This window comes from Schistocerca nitens, chromosome 5, assembly GCF_023898315.1.
Source record: "Schistocerca nitens isolate TAMUIC-IGC-003100 chromosome 5, iqSchNite1.1, whole genome shotgun sequence".
In the NCBI taxonomy this organism is placed as follows: Eukaryota; Metazoa; Arthropoda; class Insecta; order Orthoptera; family Acrididae; genus Schistocerca; species Schistocerca nitens.
In genome coordinates, this window is record NC_064618.1 from 348997045 (window position 1) to 349020377 (window position 23333).

Consider the following 23333-nt stretch of genomic DNA (forward strand, 5'->3'; position numbering starts at 1 on the left):
TGGGAAAAATCACTAAAAGGATGAAATGGATGAAACAAAGGGAAACAAGAAGAAATCAGAGGGAGTATGATTATAGTGAAAGACGAAAAACTGCTAAACTTGGTGTGAAGTCACAATGAGATCAAAGAAAAGATATAAATTTAAAAAATATTTTACTTGGGTTGCATGTCTGAGGGTGGATAAGTGTGAAGAAGGAAATGCCAGATGTGAATGGATGAGGTGAAATTAGTAGGTGCAAACTGGGACAGAATGGAGAAGGAGTGGGGTTTGGAGAAGGGTTGGTAGGATGAGATACAAGATAATGTAGCATCAGTAAGGTGCGGGAAATAACACCCATAACTATGGGAGAGTGATGCAGGAAGAGTGATCAATTTGAAGGTATAGGATAATGATGTTGGTGAGTAATGTGGGACATAAGATGCTGCACCAACAATCAGCGTGGTTTTGTAGCCATCTGTTGTGTGCAGGTAAGATGGCTGATACGGGGTGGCTTTTAAGTAGAGAGTGCAGTGCAGTTTGTAAGGCAACAAAATAAACACATGAAAGAAGAGAAGGAAGTATGGATACTGAGTATAGTACTGCATTAGAAAATGGTAACAAAGGAAAACAGCACTGGTTAGGACAGACGAAAAGTCATCAGGCAAAATCAAACTTTGGAAATAGAGGATGGAATGTAACAATATTATGAAAAGGTTAGTTGCTACTCACCATATAGTGGAGATGCTGAGTCACAGACAGGCAACAAAAAAAAAACTGTCACAAAATAAATTTTCAGCCAGCAAGGCCTTTGTCAAAAACAGACAACACACACACACACACACAAAAGCGCAGGTGTGCGCACTCATGCAAATGCAACTTACACATACATGACCACCATCTCTGGCAGCTGAAGCCAGACTATGAGCAGCAGCAGCAGCTGTGCATGATAGGAAAGGCAGCTGGGTGGGGGTAAGGAGGAGTCTGGATGGGGAGGAGGAGGGATATCAGGGTGGAGATGGGGGATCGTGAAGTGCTGCTGGGGAGTGTGTAGTAGGGTTGAGGTGCAGAGGAAGTAGGGCATCTAGGTGCAGTCGGGATGTTAGACAGTGGGCAGTGGACGAAGTAGGGGAAAAGGAGAGAAGTAGAAAGACTAGGTGCACTGGTGGAATAGAGAGCTGTGTAGTGCTGGAATGGGAACAGGGAAGGGGCTAGATGGGTGAGGAAAACGACTAACAAAGGTTGAGGCCAGGAGGGTTACGGGAGCGTAGGATATATTGCAGGGAGAATTTCCACCTGTGGAATTCAGGAAAGCTGGTGCTGGTGGAAAGGATCCATATGGCAGCAGTCATTGAAATGAGTAATGTTGTTTTGGACAGTGTGCTCAGCTACAGTGTGGTCCAGTTGTTTCTTGGTCACAGGTTGTTGGTGGCCACTCATGCAGACAGACAGCTTGTTGGTTGTCATGCCCACATATAATACAGTACAGTGGTTGCAGCTTAGCTTGTAGATCACATGACTGGTTTCACAGGTAGCCCTGCCTTTGATGGGATATAATGTTTGTGACTGGACCGGAGTAGGTGGTGGTGGGAGGATGCATGGGACAGGTCTTGCATCAAGGTCTGTTATGGGGATATGAGCCATGAGGTAACCAATACCAGCTTTCCTGGATTCCGCAGGTGGGAACTCTCCCTGCAATATATCCTATGTTCCTGTAACCCTCCTGGCCTCAATCTTTGTTATTGTCCTCACCCATCTAGCCCCTTCCTTGTTCCCATACCAGCACTACATAGCCCTCTATTCCACCAACACACACAGTCTTTTTACTTTTTGCTTTTTCTGCTACCCACCTCTCTCCCTCACCATCCGTCTAACCTAGCGACTATACCTCGCTGCCATACCCTCTCTCCACCTCATCCCTGCATATTCCACAGCAGCACTTCACCATTCCCCACCCCTGCCCCGCTATCCCTCTCCCTCCCCACCTCAGCCTCCTCCTTACCCCATCCAGTTGCCTTTCCCACCATGCACTGCTGCTGCTGCTTGTAGTTTGGCTTCAACTGCCAGAGACTGTGGTCGCGTGTGAGTTGTGGGTGCACATGTGTGTCTGTGTGTGTGTGTGGTCCATTTTTGACAAAGGTGTTGTTGGCTGAAAGCTTATTTTGTGACAGTCTTTTTTTGTTGCCTATTAGCTTATTTTGTGACAGTCTTTTTTTGTTGCCTATTTGCCTATTGTGCAACGCAGCTAGCTCTTTATTCGCATGAAGTAATGGCCGCTATCGACAGGGGATCTCAAGTTGATTCCGTATTTCTAGATTTCCGGAATGCTTTTGACACTGTTCCTCACAAGCGACTTCTAATCAAGCTGTGGGCCTACGGGGTATCGTCTCAGTTGTGCGACCGGATTCGTGATTTCCTGTCAGGAAGGTTGCAGTTCGTAGTAATAGACAGCAAATCATCGAGTAAAACTGAAGTGATATCAGGTGTTCCCAGCGAAGCGTCCTGGGACCTCTGCTGTTCGTGATCTATATAAATGACCTGGGTGACAATCTGAGCAGTTCTCTTAGGTTGTTCGCAGATGATGCTGTAATTTACCGTCTAGTAAGGTCGTCCAAAGACCAGTATCAGTTGCAAAGCGTTTTAGAAAAAATTGCTGTATTGTGTGGCAGGTGGCAGTTGATGCTAAATAACGAAAAGTGTGAGGTGATCCACATGAGTTCCAAAAGAAAACCGTTGGAATTCAATTACTCGATAAATAGTACAATTCTCAAGGCTGTCAATTCAACTAAGTACCTGGGTGTAAAAATTACGAACAACTTCAGTTGGAAAGACCACATAGATAATATTGCGGGGAAGGCGAGCCAAAGGTTGCGTTTCATTGGCAGGACACTTAGAAGATGCAACAAGTCCACTAAAGAGACAGCTTACACTACACTCGTTCGTCCTCTGTTAGAATATTGCTGTGCGGTGTGGGATCCTTACCAGGTGGGATTGACGGAGGACATTGAAAGGGTGTAAAAAAGGGCAGCTCGTTTTGTATTATCACGTAATAGGGGAGAGAGTGTGGCAGATATGATACGCGAGTTGGGATGGAAGTCATTAAAGCAAAGACGTTTCTCGTCGTGGTGAGATCTATTTACGAAATTTCAGTCACCAACTTTCTCTTCTGAATGCAAAAATATTTTGCTGAGGCCAACCTACATAGGTATAAATGACCATCAAAGTAAAATAAGAGAAATCAGAGCTCGAACAGAAAGGTTTAGGTGTTCGTTTTTCCCGCGCACTGTTCGGGAGTGGAATGGTAGAGAGATAGTATGATTGTGGTTCGATGAACCCTCTGCCAAGCACTTAAATGTGAATTGCAGAGTAATCATGTAGATGTAGATGTAGATGTAGATGTAGATTTATGACTGAGCAACTCCACTATATGGTGAGTAGCAACTATCCTTTTCGTAATATTGTCATCTCTATGTCTGTTATTTTGGGATTTGTTTAACAATAGAAAGCAAGAATAGTTTTTCACAGTGAAACAATTTAGGAAGACACAAATGCAGTTACTGCCAGCTGTATAGATGACTTTGATCCATTTACTGACTTTACTTAACATAAAAGCTATTACAGCAATTTGCCAGATTAGGAGGCTGAATTTTACTTTTGGATTCACTGAATGCTGCTCCTAGCACTCATTCTGGTCTTGGCGATTTTTGTTCTTTAAGAAGGTTCTGACTTAGCATAATTTGTGATGAAGCTCTGTTTGATTTCTTAGCAGCAGCCCCTAACAGGGCTATTTAACCTTGGCAGACCTTTCAGTTACTAACAGTATGCTTGGAATATGTAGAATACTTCTGAATTTTATTCACTGGTACTCCACATTTTGTACTCACAGATGAATTTTCAATGTTGAATGTTCACACAGTTTGCCTAAATATTTTCCTACCTTCTTTATCATTCCTTTTAAGAGCTGTAGTTGTTGCTACTATAACAGCTTTATAGCCATCGAGACCTCCTCTACATTCATGGAATCCAAAATTTTAGGTCTGTTACCTACTAGGAGATCTAGGGAATTATCCTTAGAAGTTGGTTCTCTAACAACATCTCCTAGATAATTGTCAGATAAAATATTTGAGCCATGTGTGGCTTGTGTTCGCGCCTTCATGTAATTTACACCCTGTTTTTAACGTACTTCCACCTCATTATATTAATTTAAATTACTGCTGTCACTGAGTTGCTGCTTTGCCTGACCATGAGTGGCATTAGCAGTGCATATCGATATATCCCCTCTCGTAGTATCTTTACTCGACTGCTATTACTTCCCGGTCATTGTCTGTCGTAAGCCAGTTCGGGTTGGGTGTTTGGGTCTGCCAATCAGTTGGAACGTGTGGAGCGCAGTCCGGACCTGCCAGTTGGGGAGTTGCAATGAGGCACTAGTGCAGTCTGGTTGGAGCAGTGAGGTCTGCGCCAACATGGTCACCCAACTATTGCTGCCACGCTTCACTTGAGCCGGGCCGTGGTCTTGGTGGATCGTGGGTCAGTCGTCCTATTGGACGATGAGTTTTGGCTTGCCGATCATTCATGAGTCAGCTGTGTGTGTGTGCATCAACTCCTGATTTTTCTTTGAGCATGTGAAAGTGTTTGTCAGCTTGTGTTTGTAGTTGGTGTTAGTTCCACTGACGATGATTTTAGATGTTGTCAGCATTCTGAGAGGAGTCAGTCGGAACGTGTGAGGAGGAGAGTTCACAGGGGCAGTTCAGGTCATCAGTTGGGCCCTGGCAGCCAGTTGCAACACATCTGGAGCACAGCCTGGGCCAGCCAGTCACCGGCTGCAGCAGCAGCAGTGAGCCCTGTACAGACATCGCCCACCCGACCATTGCTGCCACGCATCACTTAAGCCAGGCCTGACTTTCAGTGGATTGTTGGTCGGTCGGTTCATTCGAGAATATCTCCATGCTGGCGGTCTCTGCGCAGTGTCAGAGTCTGTCTGGAGCTGTCCGATCAGTACGAGCATCGTGAAGGTTGAGTGGTTTTGAGCATTACATTGTTGGTTCCGGCACTGCTGTTGTGGAGGTTTTGCTGTGAGCAACGGCAAGTGAAGTGTTCAAGATAGCCGCTGTCAGGTGGAATTGATCAAATTAATTTACCCATAGTCAAGTGCACCAGCGGTATTTTCTGCCTTGTGACCGTTAGTGTTCTGGTTACCTGCCCTGGCCGCTGACATAAATTCAGGCAGTATTCACTTTGGGTGAAGTTAACCGTATTATCTTGTTTTGTAGTTAAGTGAACCAGTGGAATTTTCTGCCTTGTGGCCATCAGTGTTCTGGTAACCTGCCCTGGCCGCCAATGTAGTTTTTAGGCAGTGTCCTTTCCTCACCTGTTGTTGCTGTCCAACATGGTGTGTAGTTTTGGCAGCTCAGTTCACATACTTATTTGTTGAGGTTAGTGATACTTGTAATTTTTTGGGGGGCCTTGAATTCTCATGTACTCTGTCGTGGCAAGCAAGCGGTTGGTCGGTCGATCCATGACTGTCCCCTGGTTGGGTTCCAATGAATCAGGTGTAGTTGGACTCACCACCTGTCTCACGTAAGTGAACGAGAGCAGACCGATCCACTGGAGACTCCTGAGTGCCGTTTCTTAATTATCCTTTTGGCAGTGTTAATGTTGTTGTAATTTAACTGTATTTTACATTTTTAATTTGGCAAGGTTAGTTGTGGGACTTCAGCCACAGAAACATATTCTCAGAGTTTCCTTCAAGTCCAAACATTATCACCTTCTGCTCTTGAAAGGTCATTGTAATTTCCTCTGAAAGATTTTACAAGTTATTGTGGACCTTCCGTCGTTGGGGTTGCAAAAGAAAATTTTTAAATTTAATGTATTATTTTACCTTTATTATCTTAATTTGCAGAATTTACCTTGCAGCCTTCAGGCATCTTATTGCGTTTGTTTATCTCTTTCTGTGCACCTTGTGGGCCATCTGCCCTGTTAGCTTCTTAAAACATTGTGGCCTTCTGCCTTCAGTAATTATCACAGTATATTTGGAATTTTGAAGATTTAATTCAGTGGCCTTCAGCTGCTCTGCATGCTGAACTCATATACGTATACAATTTATCTTATTCGTAGATTTAACTGTGTGTCATGTCTTTTCAAAATTGAACTTATTCTAAAACATCTGTTCAGAGGCCTTCAGCCGTGAAGCAAATTTAATTCTGTCAAAAGTGTATTTGTGTACTAAATGATAATAAATTACAATTGTGAAATGAATCCGACCGCAACTCCCTTGGCTCTTTTCACAATCCTAATTACCTGTTAGCCCTGTGTGATTTAGCGGGATTATCAATATTCGGACCAATAATCTCACTCAAATTCTTATTCCTGACACCTATTTAAATAATCTAACTCTCTCAATCTATAGCTGGTAAGCTGACACCTAATCCTGTTATCATGATATGGTTAGGGAATTTATCTCTATTGTTCTCCAAGTTTTCTCTGAGGCATTCTGACACTATAGCCCCTGAGGCATTTTTCTATAAAAGCATCAAATTATGTCGTTTGACCTACTTTTGTTGCTCACTTTCAGCCAGACAATTAAACATTCAAAATCTGAAATAATAATGCTAGACAATCATGTTCTTTATGGCAATAAATATTCCATCACCATCGATGTAGCCTACTCCAGGGAATCTATGTCAGTTGTAATTAAGATTGCTTTGCTATACAGTTCTGTTTTCAGTCAGTTTCTGTTCAATATATGGTTGTTATTACCATTAATGGGTGAATTCCAGGACAGGACCATGGTTACTCCTGTAGCTCGCTAATGCCATGTTAACATTTTAATCTTTCTGGCCTTAAGACCCCACTGTACTTAAAATATATGAGTTTCATTCTCTGAATAAGACACATAATTCTTCATTGTGGGTTCCTCTGGCATAAAAAAAATCCTCTCATGCACATGCCACAAATGTTCTGTTACACAAATACATAAATTATTATTTCACATGTTTGTTTGCCAAACAAGTAGTAACAAAGCAGGTGGATTCTTTGCCGTTATGTTTTTCTTTGCCCCCCCACCCCCCCTCCCCCAAAAAAAATTAATATTAACTCAGGACCCAGCCAACAAACTTTATTATCCATGATATTTATTTAATTAATTAGAATCCTTTGATGTAACTACTTCACCTAAAAATTGTATTAATTACAAAATACAGGTGATATAAAATGTGTTTATCATTGTTCATATGCATACACATACCCACTAACTAATTTCCTGATAAATTAAATCAAAAATATGTATAAAAAAGTTAAGCAGTTATACAACTAATGTTGAAAATGTGGTAATAACTTCTGAACTCATTTGGTTTCAAAGTAAGTAGCAGTCATGGATAAACATTGCTACTGAAATAGAATCCTATATTTTGGCAAATTGGCTAGCATAATTCAATAGAAATTATAGTTTTATCTAAAAGTCCCCAGTCAAATAAATCTTATTCCACTATTTAGTTATTCAGAAATGGCAATCTTTGATTGTAAATAATGAAAGTGCAGCAATCAACAATAGCTGAATGTCATTTTAATTATTGCAAACATACAACAAATATTTCAGAAGCCATAGTTGTTATGGTATGAGCAAGATCTGTGCCCAAAATTACTGTGCAGTGTACAAAGATGAGTTAGTGCAAATCACAAGTTATCATGTTATAGGACATCGACAGAGTGTAGTTATATGACTAATCATTTATCTGACCATAAATTATGACACACGAGACTCAGTGTGGTCATAAACAATGGGTTATTTAACATCAAAGTCCAGTTAAAGTGTTGGTAAAGTGTTGGGACTGTGTATACCATATCACTTGAAAGAGCCTACTTTTGAAAACCACTTTTCAACCAGATTTGATGGAGGCTCAGCTACCTGAGTCATATTAGTACAGTTAAACAGGGTAATGTTGCAACGTCTTGTCACTAGTAGTGGTACAAGGTATCCTCCACCATGCACCGTATGGTGGCTTGCAGAGTGTGTATGTACGAGGGGTGTTCAGAAAGTAAGCTCCGATCGGTTGCGAAATGGAAACGACTATGAAAATACGATAAAGCTTTGCACAGATGTGTTGGGTAGTGTCTCTAGTATAACCCCAGTTAGCATCACGTCGCTCTTCTCATTTCTGAGCTCGCAGTGAGTGCGTAAAGATGTCTAGAAAATAGTGTCTGCCGCCAAGTACGAGGGCCTGGTGAGAAATTTCGCCTGAAGCTATGCAGCTAACATTACATAACTGTCATGCTGTTTCTTCTTCAAGACAATTCTCAGCCGCATTCTGCAGGGGCAATGAAGATGCTCCTGCATCGTTTTCAAATGGAAATGTGAGATTACCCACAATACAGTCTGCAATTGTCTCCCCCTGAGTTTCATCTCTGATCACATGAACCGCTGTCTTTGAAGACAACATTTTGACACAGACAACGAGGTGTAGGCCAGCGTGGAGAATTGGCGGAAAGCACTGGCGGCTGCCTTCTATGATGAGGCTATTGAAAAGTTGGTACAACGCTACGACAAAAGTCTAAGTCAGAACGGCGACTACGTAGAGAAGTAGCTGAAAGGTGTAGCTAATTGTTACAAGTAAAACATTTCTAATGTTCACTGTGGTTTCAATTTGGCAATCAATCGGAGCTTACTTTCTGAACAGGCCTCGTACATATAGATGTACAGTATAACTTGTATGAAATCAACTTGTAGGTGCTTCACATAGTTAAAAGTGAAGTTCAGAATACTCAAATGCAATTACATGAAAAGTGGACTTCTAAAAAATGAAAAAAAAGAATTATTGAAAGGGAAATCAAGCTTCTCTTTCTTTGACTACAACCTCTGTTGAAGATGAAAGGAAAACCAGTTGCTTTAAAAGTATATAATATGGAGCAAGAATTGTTATAACACAAGTGAAATACCACTTCTGTAAGTTAAACTGTATTTAACCCTATAAGAATTAAATTCTGCACAACTTTTATGTGGGCACAGACACCAACCGGCAGTCCACTCAGATGGATGGCAAAGAGCAGATTGACCACCCAGTAGCAGGACACAGTTCTGAATACAAAGTGTTCAGGTTCAACAGCTGCTTCACAACCCCTACAACCTGGATCTTGCTCCCCAACATCACCTTCTCTAAATTAGGTAGAGATTAATTGTCCTTACAATACATCCTTCAATCTTGTAATCCTCCTGTCCTCAGTATCTCTTAGCCTCTCTCTCTCAAATCCACTCCTTTCCCCATGGCTCCCACTTCACTTATTCTGCACTCACACCCTCCTCTGTGCAGTCTCCCTCTTCCTTGTTATATCTCCCCCTCCCATTTCTCCATGTCATTCTGCAAGACACACAACTCTGCCCTCTGCAGCAGAGTGAGTTCACCATTCCTGCCCTGTGAATTTGCTGCCATCAGCTTCCCTTACCTCCATACCTTCCTCCTACTTCCCAAATTGGGAAAGGTGATAGTGGGTCCACAACCAGTTATACTGAGATAGGGAACCCATGATCAGAACTGCAGATTTATTTTGTTATGGACACATACAGCATACACTGTTTTACAATAGCATAGCTCACAGTAACTGTTTAAAGTGGCAACCACTAATCTCAATGTACGTATTGCAATGACGCATCCAGTTCTGCTGCAGTCTCACAGAGATCCCTGGTGACTGTTGTACCAGGAGACCGGCAGCTTGGACACTAGCAAGGTCTTCATCCATTTATATGTGTATTTCATACACCAGTATCTTCATGTAATCCCAGAGGAAAGGGTCCAGAGGTGTGAGATCCAGTAATTTTGCTGGCCATAGGACAGGACCTCCCCTTCCAGCCCAATGATGAAGGAATGTGTTGATGAGGTGCTTGTGGACATTAACAGTGAAGTGGGCTGGTACACACCCTTCACAGGCAACAAGGGATACAGTCTCCAATAACTGTGGCAGCACATCTTGTGGGAACACCTAGTAACATGGACCAATTAAATGAGGATGCAGCAAATAAGGCCCTATTAGGTGATCTTGGGCAATGCCCCCCCCCCCCTCCAAATACGTCAACAAATTCGTTGCTAGTAGCCACCAATGTGGGTGGAGAGGTCATTGTCCTCACTACAGATATGGCTGTTGCAGTTGTTGCGGCACCATCATTGGTGAATGAGGCCTCATCCATGAGCAATAAAAACTGTACCAAGTTTGGCATTATAGCACTGCAGTGGGTGATCCATTGACAGAAGTGAATGCGGGGCTCAAAATCTGTTCTTTATGATGGGTGTAATTCCTGTTTCACCAGTACTCTCCACACTGTATCCTTCAAAGTGCGCATTTCACAGGAAAGTTGACAGGTCCTTACTACTGGGTTGTTGGCCACATGATCTAACACCATGTTCTCGAAGTCTGGTGTTAAGACATATCTTTGGAGGGAACCTTGGCCTGCTCTTGTTGGTGGAAATGATCCCATCTCATAAGTTGATATTCACAGAGACAAACTTCTTTGAATTAGGATGATGCCGGTTGGGAAACATTCTCTGTCCATTAATGCTACTTTCCAGGCACTACACCTGCTGCACCATACATTAAATGTATGTCTGCCAACTCTCATGATGAGTAACATTCCATCTTTGACTACACGTCAAGCACTGTACATAGTTACACACCTGACCATTGACACATCATTAGTAGTCTAATGTAATGGCCAACTGACATCAGGGATAGTGATGCACGTATGGCAAAGGCTAACGCACTGATGAGATGCATGTGGTCCTAACACAACACACATGCTATGAACTAAGTATGTCTGTTTGGTCGTCTGGAATTATGTTGTTCATCACCCACTGCCTTTTCCAGTGTACAACAGACACCCAGGATCTTTTTGAGAGTGCAGCAGAACTGCATGAACCTTTGATATACATGTGTTGAGACTGATGATCATTGCTTTGAACAATTACTGTGAGCTATGTTGTTGCTATGTGGTGTACGCTGTGTATGTCCGTAACTCACAACATATGCATTTCTAACTATTGACTCCCTATCTCAATACAATCAGTTGTGGATCATCTATCACCTGTTTCAATTCAACCAAAAATGTTTGAGACACTCTGTATATGGTGAGTTGCTACTTTTACTCTTTCCATAATTTTAAAACATTATGTTCAGTATGTTTCATAGTGTAACAGAAGGACTTTTATTGAATAGATGAAACAAAATAATAAACAAATAAATGGTAGAATACTAACATTCATATTTAAATCACTAAATCTGCACTACCATTCAGGGAATACTATTTATTGATGCCTTTTTTTCACCTTGGCACATAAAATAATCTAATTGGCTAATGTCCTGTACATTCTTTTTGGAGCACAAATTATCATCATCCTCTCCACTTCCAGGGATTAGGCTAAATGTCTCTCTGGTCTTCAAAGACTATTGTTGAGCCCATCTCATTATCTGTGTGTAGTAGCATTTCTTACATTACCAATACTCCATCTCTCTAACAGAAGTTCCTAATGTATTCCTCTGCAATAGGACTCAGTTCAGAGATAGTTGGTTCAAATCATGGTAGTAGAAAAAATTATCATCAACACACTACCTTCCAATGCCTTGGATTAAATTTCCAACTTTTCCACAGTGTTTTAAGGAATGAGAGCATGTGATACTGATTTATGGTGATCCACCCATTGGATGGGGTCATGAAGCACAGCAGTTCTCTTGGTATTTGAGAATTGTAGGCCATGTGCCAGCACTGGGTTTCATTCTCTCCCTTCACTCATCATCACACAACCCAAACAGGATACCACACTATATATACACCCATTACAATCACCTAAACTCAAAAGATATGCTTAAGACATAACTCCGATACAATGTGCAGTAAGAAAAATGAGAACAGTTTTGTTTCAATAAAATTTATTTCCATATTCTTTGGTTCATTGTTGAAGCATCTCTATTTACAGAAACATACCACACTAAAGTTTGACCTCAGTATTATCTACCTGTTATATGACACAGGTTTTACATCTTGTAAAATGTTTTCTATATTTATTGCCGTTGACATATACAGAACGGATTAATTTACTATGACACTTGCAGTTCACAGCTGCATGGGTGTCTTTCAACAAGGTTTCTTGGCACAGTCTAATTAATATTGTGTTACATTTGGCAATATAAATACTTGCTTGAGTTACATTTGTACTATGAAACTTTTTTTCACACATTTTGAAGTCTGTGAACTACAAATGTACAACAAAATACAATAATCAATTATGATACAATAAGGTTGCATTAGCTTTTACTGCTTCTCAAAAGTAATACAAGAGAAGAAAGTAATCCAGTTCTAACAGACTGTTATAAAACGTAATATCATGAAACTTATGATCAGTCCTATTAATAATGGCACTTATGCATTACTTCAGATTGTGGAATACCGCTGTGCTCATTTGCATTGTTACTGAGAAACAAAATTGGTAATTCAGGATTCAGTTTCCTTACCATAATTTAAACAATTGTTTTATCCTTAGGTGGAACATGAAACAAAAGTGTAGAATGAATATTGGTTTGAGTAGAAATTTATGAAAAAGAAATAATTTAATGAACACTGAAACAAGCTCATTTAAGCAAATTTCTACAAAAAAGGACCAACACAGTTGCAATAATATCTGATAGAATGTATTTAGTATTCCTTCAGCCTTAGCTTACACTTCTTGTACAAAAGTTACCCAATCTACTTATATTTTGATTTGTACTCTACAGTACAACTAAAAGCAATTATGATATATAATACCCACATTTTTATAAGCAGATACATTATCAAACAAACATAAAGCGGAAGGATCTATCCTGGTGTATCAAGAGTAAAACTGGTCCATCATTTTAATTTATTGTAGCTTAACACTGCAACAAATGGTGACATCATTAATAATATGCCTTTTTTGAGTGCTGAAAACTGAATCACAGTTTTTTACAAAATCTGCCAATAACCCTGGCTTTCAGCAAACAATCTGATTGTCTCAGTACATGGATGTTTCAAGTTATAGCAGGTATGCAGAAATGTTGTAAATGATATAATACAGTTTGCTGTTCCAAGTGGCATTATGAAATCTAGCTTTATTGTGTATATCTATATACTTGTATATGTCTTTCTGTGTCTCCTAAAACTTCCTTACAGCTACAGTTTAAAAAAGAAAAAAAAACATCTTATGAAAATACTATTTATACAGATAAACAGTTAGTTTACCTAAATACACACCAGGTACCTCTATTTTTATGTCAGTGCTTGCTCTCAGAAATTAAGAAACAAATGACATAGCATTGCACCAGTCATAGCTACACATTCAAGGCAAAGTGATGCATTTTCCCCATTGAAATGTCTTGCCACCAACACATTGAAAACACAGATTTCACTAAAGAAATTTAACTGGTGTGATGTGATTTGAAAACACAGTAGAAATATATTTTCCATCCTCTATTACTTCATTTTCAGATACAAAAAAAATTGCTTCCGATTTTAAACTTGATGGCAGCCTGTTTGGGGCATGTTTAAATACTTTCAGCATCTTACATGCAGAGAAGTATTTAGTTGTGCTTGTTCGGCATTGTATCATTGCTAATGGTAATTGACAGACGCCGAATATTCGGTTTGTCATACTCCTCCATGCTCATTCCTCTTGAAAGTCTCCTTGGACGCCCTTCCCCATCAAATGATCCTCCAGAAAATGCTCGCTGTCTTTCAACCCCAGGCAGAGTAATAGAAGTCAGTAATCCTTGACCTTTGCAAAACAGCAAGATGCTCTGTGCTACTTTGTGAGGCTGTAACAACAGAATAATGTTAGTGCTGAATTAAATGAAGTAAGTATTCTAGTAGTTGTATTACATGTTTATTAGCCTACCTTATAAATAAATAAAAAACTTTTTTGTTTTAAATTCAGTGCATTAGTATTTTTAAAATGACTTTCATATAGTGTTCATTAAAAAATGACAATCATTCCACTTGGGACCTGTGGAATGGTACATTAGCTTATTTGTTTTAGTTGTAAATATTTGTCATGTATTGTTGTTTTTCTGACATGTTCCACATCCTGGATGACCTCCTCACTACGGATCAATTGGAATGAAAGTCAATCTAATCTAATCTAATCTAATCTAAGACAGAAGAGAATAATAAACATCATTCAATTTATTTTTTCTGCTTTGAGAACTGTTTTTTATACTTTTCTGGATAAAATAGTACAAAAATTACACAAATAATATAAGGGGTTATATAGTTGAGGCAGTAAACAGTTAATAGGCACATAAATGAGATTGAAAAAGTTGCTAAGCTTTTGAACAGCATCCTTGTTTTGGATCCCTGTCAGGCTGCATGCCAGGACATTGCAGAAAAGTAGGACAATGATTACATTTGTGTTTATGTGTGTTTTTGTTAGATCTGAAGGAAACTGTCCAGAAGCTCAGAAACATCAACAGTCTTTCAATTACAGTCGTTCAAAACAAAAATCCTGGATATTAAGTTCTTTATTTATCTGGTGCACCCTGACATGTTTTGTCTTAATTACAAAGCATCTTCAGTGAGTGTTCTGAAGTACTACACGACTTTTTCATTTGCAAATGCACATTCAATGCAAATGTTCTGAGAAATTGTGAAATATTTAAGGAAATGGGAACAACACAGACTGCAGTGTTCCAGAACAGTCAGTTAACTGTTGTGCTATGCTACTCCTGCATGTTGCACTGCAGCAGTAAAACATTTAACATAAAGTTAAATAATACACATGGTACAGTAATGGAAGTTCCATAGGGGAATAAGTGTCTGGATTAAAAACTTATATGCTTATTTTATTGTCCAGAAATAAAAGGAGAAAGTTCATTGTGGTTTAGTTCTCCAGTATATTCAGCCTCACCAAGAAACCATGCAAATAAGCTAAAGCTGGTAAAAGAAAGAAACAATACAAATATGCTAAGGCTAATAAAAGAAAAACTTGACATTTGCAAAAGGTAATGGAAGGTGGTGTGCCCTTAGGCAGATATGAAGAAATATGTGGACACTGTTTCAGTCTAGAGATGAATAGTATGGAAAAAACAGGCAATGTAAACATACCAAATCACCAACATATCATGGGATGAAATTTTTTTGCAAGAAAAGAGCTGTTGATAGAAATGATTTCTTGCGATGTTCAGGAAGTGATTCATATTGAGGATGTGAAACTCTTCTTCCAGAAAATGGAAAAGTCATTCAAAACTTTACCAAACAATTTAATAACTTTGGCTACTTTTCCAGAAACAAATTGTTAACCTCAAAATGAAACTGCATTCTTTAAGCTGAATTATCTTTACTGATTAAAGAATATTATTTTAAAGTGCATTTAAATGAACTCTCCTTTGAGTGGCTGGCATATAGTGAAGCATGATGCAGTGCTTGTCTGATTGTGTTGGTAGCACTTGGTGTGGAAAAAATTTTTGGAATAGTTTGCAGGAACAGTACTATTTAAACATTTTTGCAAGGTGACTATCAAGTGCCATCAAGTAATGTATGAAATGCATGTTTGACTCTCAGCCACTTTTATTTTAATCTCAGGTATTGTCTGGTTTCAGTCTTGGACCATCTTCATGGTGAACAGCTTAAAACATTTTAACCCTTATTCATGAAGATGGTCCATGGCTGAAACCGGTTGATATTTAGGCTTAAAATAAAAGCAGCTGATGGTCAAACATGCATTTTATACAGTACAATTTAGCTTGTCACCAACTGCAGGCTCTCTTATCACTGCACCTTTAACTGGCAATATGAACCATGCCACAAAATTTAAATCTGAACGGAAAATCATATAATCATCCAATCTAAGAATAATTATTAAGGCACTGTAATATGGGGATATGTCTCACCATAAGCCTGTGTAGACATTTATTGGTATCCTCTATTTTAGTCCATAAATCTTGATATAATGTTTGAACAATCAAGATGGCAATCTTCTTGCCCAAGTTCACACACACATGTAACTTCTACCATGAATTGATCCAGAATCTTTAATATTTCATTCCTTCATAAGATAATGGATAATGAACAGAAGACTGGCAGCTTAGAGAACAGTAAGCATTGGGTGAATAAGATCACTACTGTGCAGACAATAGGAACACTCATGAACAAAATGCTTGTAACACAACATTACATACTACATGACAGATGTAAAAAAAATACCTACTGTTACAATATGTGACTCTACTGTCTCCAGCTATGTTGTCACCTGCAAATTTTTCTGTATTGTTACTTATTTAGTTCTGTCAACACAAATTTGTCTATCACTTGTCATATCTCTCCATGCACTGGCTTTAGAAAATATAATTAATATGGAGCTAATCAGCTTTTGGTGATGTTAAATATTTAGATAATATCAGAAAGCTCTAATTGGAATAAAAATGCTGGTAGAAGTGAAAAGGAGTAAAGGCAATCACTCAATATATACTTGAGATGTTGAGCATTTGACAAACATACAAACAAGACTGTACTTTACAAGATTCTTGTGCTGGCCATTTTTGCATCATCTGTATATAAATTACAGTGATTCAAAAGAAAAACACCTTTTCCATGCGGCACGTTAACTTTTTTTTCCCACCCAGGTGTGATTCATGTGATTCACCTTAATTACAAGGCATCTTCAGTGGGTGTCCTGAAATATCACATGATTTTTTTCATTTGCAAATGAAACCCCCTACTTTACACTGACATTACATACGTTTTTCAATAGATAGTCAGAGTCACTAACTGAAGGGCCAGTTTATCAATGCTGTTACCAAATGAACAAGTTGGGTCTAAAAAGTTCAGTGAATAGTATCACAAAACAGAAATACAGGCAACATACATTTATTCACCTTCAAAGTACTCTCTGTTTTACAACATTTATAAAGCTACTAGAAACTATCAGTCACAACACTCTTTAGAGTCAATTAAAAGATCAGTACACTGGTCTTTGGATGTCTGTTGAAACATGATGCAGACAGCTGTGTACTATTTATACAGTGGCTGCCTTTTCTACAATGAATTAAACTGATGGCATTGTGTGATAGCTTTAGTAATCCCACAACATGTACAAATGAACAATACCAATGAGTTGTCACACACATACCGTGAGGGCACCTACGGTGGGATCACAGTTACTACCACAGGCCAGTCACTTGAAAGCCTGCAGCAAGCCAAATAAAAGGCCATCCAACAGATACCTATGCTTCAGTTTGCTGCCATCCAACTGGCTCTACATGTGGACTCTGCAGTACTGATTGTTTACTGTGTGCTTGGTGCATTTGGTTCCAACACCTCTTGCCTTTACAAAACTTTCTTATGAAATACATATTAACTGACTACTCTTGCTGGGACCTCATCCTTCTACTCTATAGCATTGAATGGTTTCTATTGTGACTCCAATTAATATTTCTCCAAGAACTGTCACTGCCTGTTTCATGGATTAATTTGTTATTTGCTTATTACAGAAGCTGTTTATATTAATAAACATTGTGGGCCAAAGTTAACATTTCAGCAGTTGCCAACTTTACTCTGGATGACACTGGGCAAACCAGGTCTCATCATCTGTGATGAGATGTCTACAACAAAATTACCTCCTCCATGCCAACCAAAATGAATTCTGGAAACTTATGTGAAAGCTTTTCTTGTGTGACATTCTGACAGCCATGGATCAAGGCACTCAGGTAGATATAGTATTTCTTGTCTTCTGAATAGCATTTCACTCAGTATCATGTCAACACTTATTAATGGAAATACTGTATGATTGTACAGGGTATCAAATAAAATTTGTGACTGGGTTGAATATTGATTGGTAGGGATAATGCAGCATGTTATATTGAATAGAGAATCTTCAAAAGATGTAAAATAATTTAAGACATGCCACAGGGAAGTTTGTTGGGACCCTTGTTGTTCACATTGTATATTAAGGACTTGGCAGAAGGTATCAATACTAACCTCAAGACTGTCACTTGTGATTGAGTTATCTACAAATGAAATATTCTGTGAAATATTCAGCCAGATCTTGAAAATATATAAAATTGGTGAGAAGCTTGGCAATTTGCTTTAAAGATTCAGAAATTTAAAACTGTGCACTTCATAAAACGCAAAAATGTAGTATGTTATGACTGCAGTATCAGTAAGTCACAACTGGAATCAGTCCAATAATAGAAAAACCTGGGTCTAACAATTTGTAGGGATCTGAAATAGAATGATCATATAGGCTCAGTAAAAGGTAAAGCAGCTGCCACATGTTGTTCATCGGAGGATACTGAGATAACAACCAGCCAACAAAGGAGATTGCTTACAAAACATTTGTGCGACCCATACTAGAGTATTGCTCAAGTGTGCAGGGCTCATACCAAACAGGACTAACAAAAGGAGATTGAACATATACATAGAATAGCAGCACAAATGGTCACTAATTTGCTTGATCTATAAGATGGTTTCATGGAGAAACTGAGAAACCATAAAAGGCAGTTAATAATGTGACATATTGAAATGTAACAACAGGACAGAAAAGCTCGATAGAGAAAAAGTTACTGGACCTGAATGGATACCAGTTTGATTCTACATAAAGTATGTGATAGAGCTTGCCCCTCTTATAGCAGCAGTCTCTGCAGGAGCAAAGCATTTCTAATGATTGGAAAAAAGGACAGGTCATTCTCATTTTCAAGAAAGACTAATGAACAGACACAAAGAACTATATGTTTATATCTCTGATGTCAGTCTGTTACAGAATTTTGGAGCATGTTTTATAATTGCTGATTATGACATTTATGGAGTCCTAAAATTCCTTTGTAGGAATCAACATGGGCTTCAAAAACAACTGTATGTCAAGCCCAGCTTGCTTGTTCAACTATGAGACCCAGAAAGCAGTAGATACAGGCACACTTCCAGAAGCCATCTGACACAGTTCCACACTGCTGCATAACAAAGAAAAAATGAGCGTACTGAGTATTAAACCAACGGCGTAATTGTACTGAAAACTTTCTAGCAAACAGATCGCAGCATGTCATTCTCAATGGAGAGAAGTCCTCAGACATAAAAATATAGTCGGGCATACCAAAGGAAGTGTTATAGGACTGTTGCTTTTCACAACATATATAAATGATGTAGTGGATAATTTTACAAGTTCCATGTGGCTTTTTGTGGATGATACTGTTGTGGATGATGCTGAAGAAATGTGGTGAAATGCAGGAAGTTCTGCAAGGGACTGACATTTGGATTAGTGAGTAGTAATTCACCCTTACACAAACAAATGTAATACATTGTGTATACATAGAAAGTCCCATTATCTTATGATGTAGAACAATAATGTAGAAAATAGTTACTTTCTATAAAATATCGAGGAGTATGTGTACAGAGTGATCTGAAGTGGAACAGCCACACAAAATTATTTGAAGATAAGGCAAATGCCATACTTGAGATTCATTGGAAGAATCCACAGAAAATGAAGTCCATTGACAAATCAGGTAGCTTACAAATCACCTGTTTGACCAATACTTCAATATTTCTTACTGATCTGGGATCCATACTTATGTTTGTGTTCAATATCCTTCATTAGTCCTGTTTGGTATGAGTTCCACACACTTGGGTAGTAGTTTAGGATGGGTTGCACAAATGTTTTGTAAGCAATCTCACATGTAGGCTGACTGTATGTTCCCAATATCCCACTGATGAACAGAGTTTGCCAGCTGATCCACCTATGACTGAGCCTCTATGATAATTCTATTTCATATTCCTACAGATTGTTACACCCAGGTATTTCTATGATTTAACTGATTCCAGTTGTCACCTTACCTCAATACCTCACCTGAATAACATCCCGAACCGTATCAGGAGGTTTCAGTAGCACACTCCTGTGATGGTTTGCCATCAATAATGTTTGTAACTTTCCCCATTTAATAGTTTGAATACATTATACATTTTATCTATGTTGCTGCAAATATGTATTTTTTTTTTTAAATTATGCAAATATAGTTGGTAAGCCTCATTTATTTTTTTCTCATTTTCCTTTTCTTAAACTCTATTTTCTTCTTCTCCAAAGTAATAGACCACTCATTACCTTAAATAAATAGCAAGTAGAAAACATAAAATGCAGTGATCACAATTTCATATCAAATTTGTTATGGATATATTGTAAGAAAATTACTCACAGTTACTTTTCATATTTTTTTATTAATGAATGTGATTATGTAATTAAAGATATGACTTACAGCTTCCAGTAGAACATCTCCAGCTCTTTCCACTTTAAGAAGTGTGGCTTTTGCTTTGTCAAGGTCTCTGTGTAGTTTCTCAACAACTGAAGCATAAGAGCTTAACATGCCTGTGATAAGCAAAACATCTGTTTGGCAGTTTTTCAAAGGTAGGTCTTTGCGCCTGAAACAGGTATCAATTTGATGAGATGCAATTTTTCCAACAATGTGAAATCTATCTGAAGTACGACAAGGGTGGGAAATTTGCTAGAAGGTACATTAGATAGAGTAAAGGAGGGAAAAATACGCAATACACTCAGAAAGAAAATGAAAAACAGGAAAACTTTCAACAAGAACTTATAGTAAGTTGGGTTTCTGAAGCCAGTAGCAATATCTTCACAAGGATGATGAGATATAAAAACTTGGGAATAAGACACTAAGATCACGTTCTTCATTGAACAGTCTGGCCCATCTTCTAACCATTGAATCAGTCACAGCATTTTGCCCGTAAACCTCGCAGATTTGCTGATGAATTTCCTTTGGTTTAACTTTCTTTGCATTTAGAAAACGAATCACAGATCTGATTTCACACACGGAAGCATTTTCAATTATGGCTGTTATTATAAAGAAGCACTATAAAGCACACATCAGCAGCAGCAATCTGAAAATGGCATACATGTCTTCTCCTTGAGTCAGAGTAACTGCCATGTCTGCTCGGAACTGTGATCATAGCACTGCCCCGGATAGAAATAGAAATGGAACTTACTTTGTGGATGACCCTCATATTATTTTAAGTAAGTGCATTTGCCTACTATTCTACAATACCAGTACAAGCAAAAATCACCAGAATTCAAATGGAGTACCACATAAAACACCTATAATTATCCAATGACTATTGTCTGTAAAGAAAAGAAATATTTTACACATGGAAGAGTATTTTCTAGTTACAACATGGAATAACTCAGCACAAAAATTTCTTTGGCTCCTGATACTAAGAACTCTTCATATTTGTAGATCTGACTATCATATAGTTAGTATGTTTATGCTTCTTATCTGTTAAAATTATATATTCATAATATCCTCTCCCCATCCCCCTCCCCCACTCTCTCTCACTCTCTCTCTCTCTCTCTCTCTGACTTTCCTGTGTGTGTGACAAGAGAGAGAGAATGATGTAATTAATTATCATAAGATATAAGATAAAAATGGATGTAACCTAGAAGATACTCAAAATCAAGGCTTTCTGCTCTAAAAACACAAACAAGGCATAGAAAAGATACAAAATAGTGTGGAAATAGAGGGGACATGACGATTGTATTTACGTAAGAAAGGAGTGGTATTTCAACAAAAAATGCATGCTTACTCTTATTATGCCACTTTTAGGTACAGTTGCATGTAGGATAATTCATACAGCAGACCTCTTATGTTTCAGGTATCTATTCGCAATAATGAAATAAAAAGTACATGTCTTAATGGAGTTTCTGTGTGTCAGTGTGATAATTTTTTACAATTAATAAACATGTGAATAATTGCAACCACTTGTTATACTGGTAACTGTGTCCACATTTTATGTGAATCACGTGATGCACAGTTCTGAGTTCATAGTCACAGAAGTATAGGGCATAAACTAATCAAGGCTATCAAGCAGCAGTAACGTAAAATAGCACCTAATATGTAGTTGAAGCAGTTCAACAGAATTAAATATAGTTTATATTTCTAAGCATAGTAGTGGAACATGGTTGGCATTTCTTTACTCGCAGCCACATTTACTTGGCAAGCTATTTTACAATCACCGGCTTTCTAAGGTCAAGTTTTCTGTAAAAGTAGCCATTTTAATATTACATTACAGATACTGAAGAAAATTTTTATAAAAATTTCTAAAACATCCTAAAAATATTTCACTTGAAGTGGTGTAAATAAATATCAAGATATACATTAAGGTTTTGTCTCACAGTTCACCAAGTTTCCAAATTGTACTGTTTGTAATTTATACCTGTTTAATTTAAATAACGTAATATATAAATATTTTGGATTGAAATTTTTACACTAAACAAGTCCAAAATAATTTATTACTGGGAGCATATTGTCTCCATTAATTTTGTTACCAATTCATCCTTGTTTAATGATGATCCTAAAGCTTCTGTTCTAGGTATTAAACTAAGTTGTAATTTTAATAGCTCTTATTTTAAGTAACAGATATCATAATTATGTAGTCAGTATCAGTTTGTAGAGTCTGCATACTCATTTTCTCCATGAAAGAAAAACAGTATGAAATAAAATTAGTGCCAGAAATTATAATAGAAAATCAGTTTAAGGTTTTGAGTTTACAGTAAAACCCTGGTTAACTGAACTTAGGACAACCACAACCTGGATTATCTGAAACACCTCTGGAGAGTATGGTGAGGGGGGGGGGGGGGTGGAAGAGGCAGGAGTGTGCTGAACTGCATGTAGCAGGGAAAGGTGACTGCCTGACCTTGAGTTGCTTCACCCACCAACTCACCAGTCTAAATAAAGCTACACTGCCAACAACAGTGCCTTTCAGTGCTTGTTTCTTCCCATTGTGAGTCAATTTTTCTGCTATCGAACTTAAGCAGAAGCATGTTGTGATTATTTTTGCTGATAAATTAGCTGCTATCAATGATGATGGAAATGAAAGTTTACTGAAAACTGGTGGCTAATTATGGAGTTGTGTTTCTGCCATTTCAGAATGAATGAAGTTGAAAGCTGAATTTCTAGAACAAGCTGTGAACAATCCTCATAGAAATACACTTGAAATATCTGACTTTGAAAATGTAGATGAAGCTCTTTATCTTTGATTTACCCAACAATGAGAAAAAGGCATGCCTTTGATGGCCTGATTTTGCGAGAAAAAGCTAAAATATTATACAAGTTGTTATGAGAGAAGGAAATAGATTTTCCTTCATGCTGTGGGTGGTTACACAGTTGTGAAAACAGATACAGCATTGGGAAATTGAATGTGTGTGGAGAAAAATTATCAGAAGACCCAGACACAATTTATGTTTTAGAGTTTGAAGATTACATTCAGAGCTATACTAATGGCTAGATTTACAGTGCCGATGAAACAGGACTTATTTTCCAGATGTTGCCCATACCCTCCTCAAAAGAACATCTACAATAGGACACAAAATGAAAAAGAA

At 38.3% G+C, this 23333-nt stretch overlaps 1 protein-coding gene across 2 annotated transcripts in view; it reads right to left on the reverse strand.

Annotated features, from left to right (window-relative positions):
- Positions 1-11866: 11866 nt before the first annotated feature.
- LOC126259182 (uncharacterized protein ZK1073.1) overlaps positions 11867-23333 on the reverse strand; it is a 165279-nt gene continuing 153812 nt past the window's right edge. For both annotated transcript variants that reach the window (XM_049955761.1, XM_049955762.1), the window contains exons 8-9: positions 20200-20362; positions 11867-13782 (exon numbers count right to left, since the gene is read on the reverse strand). In XM_049955761.1, coding sequence (XP_049811718.1) covers positions 13549-13782; positions 20200-20362 — 397 coding nt within the window. In that variant the 3' untranslated portion in view covers positions 11867-13548. The remainder of the gene's footprint in view (positions 13783-20199; positions 20363-23333) is intronic.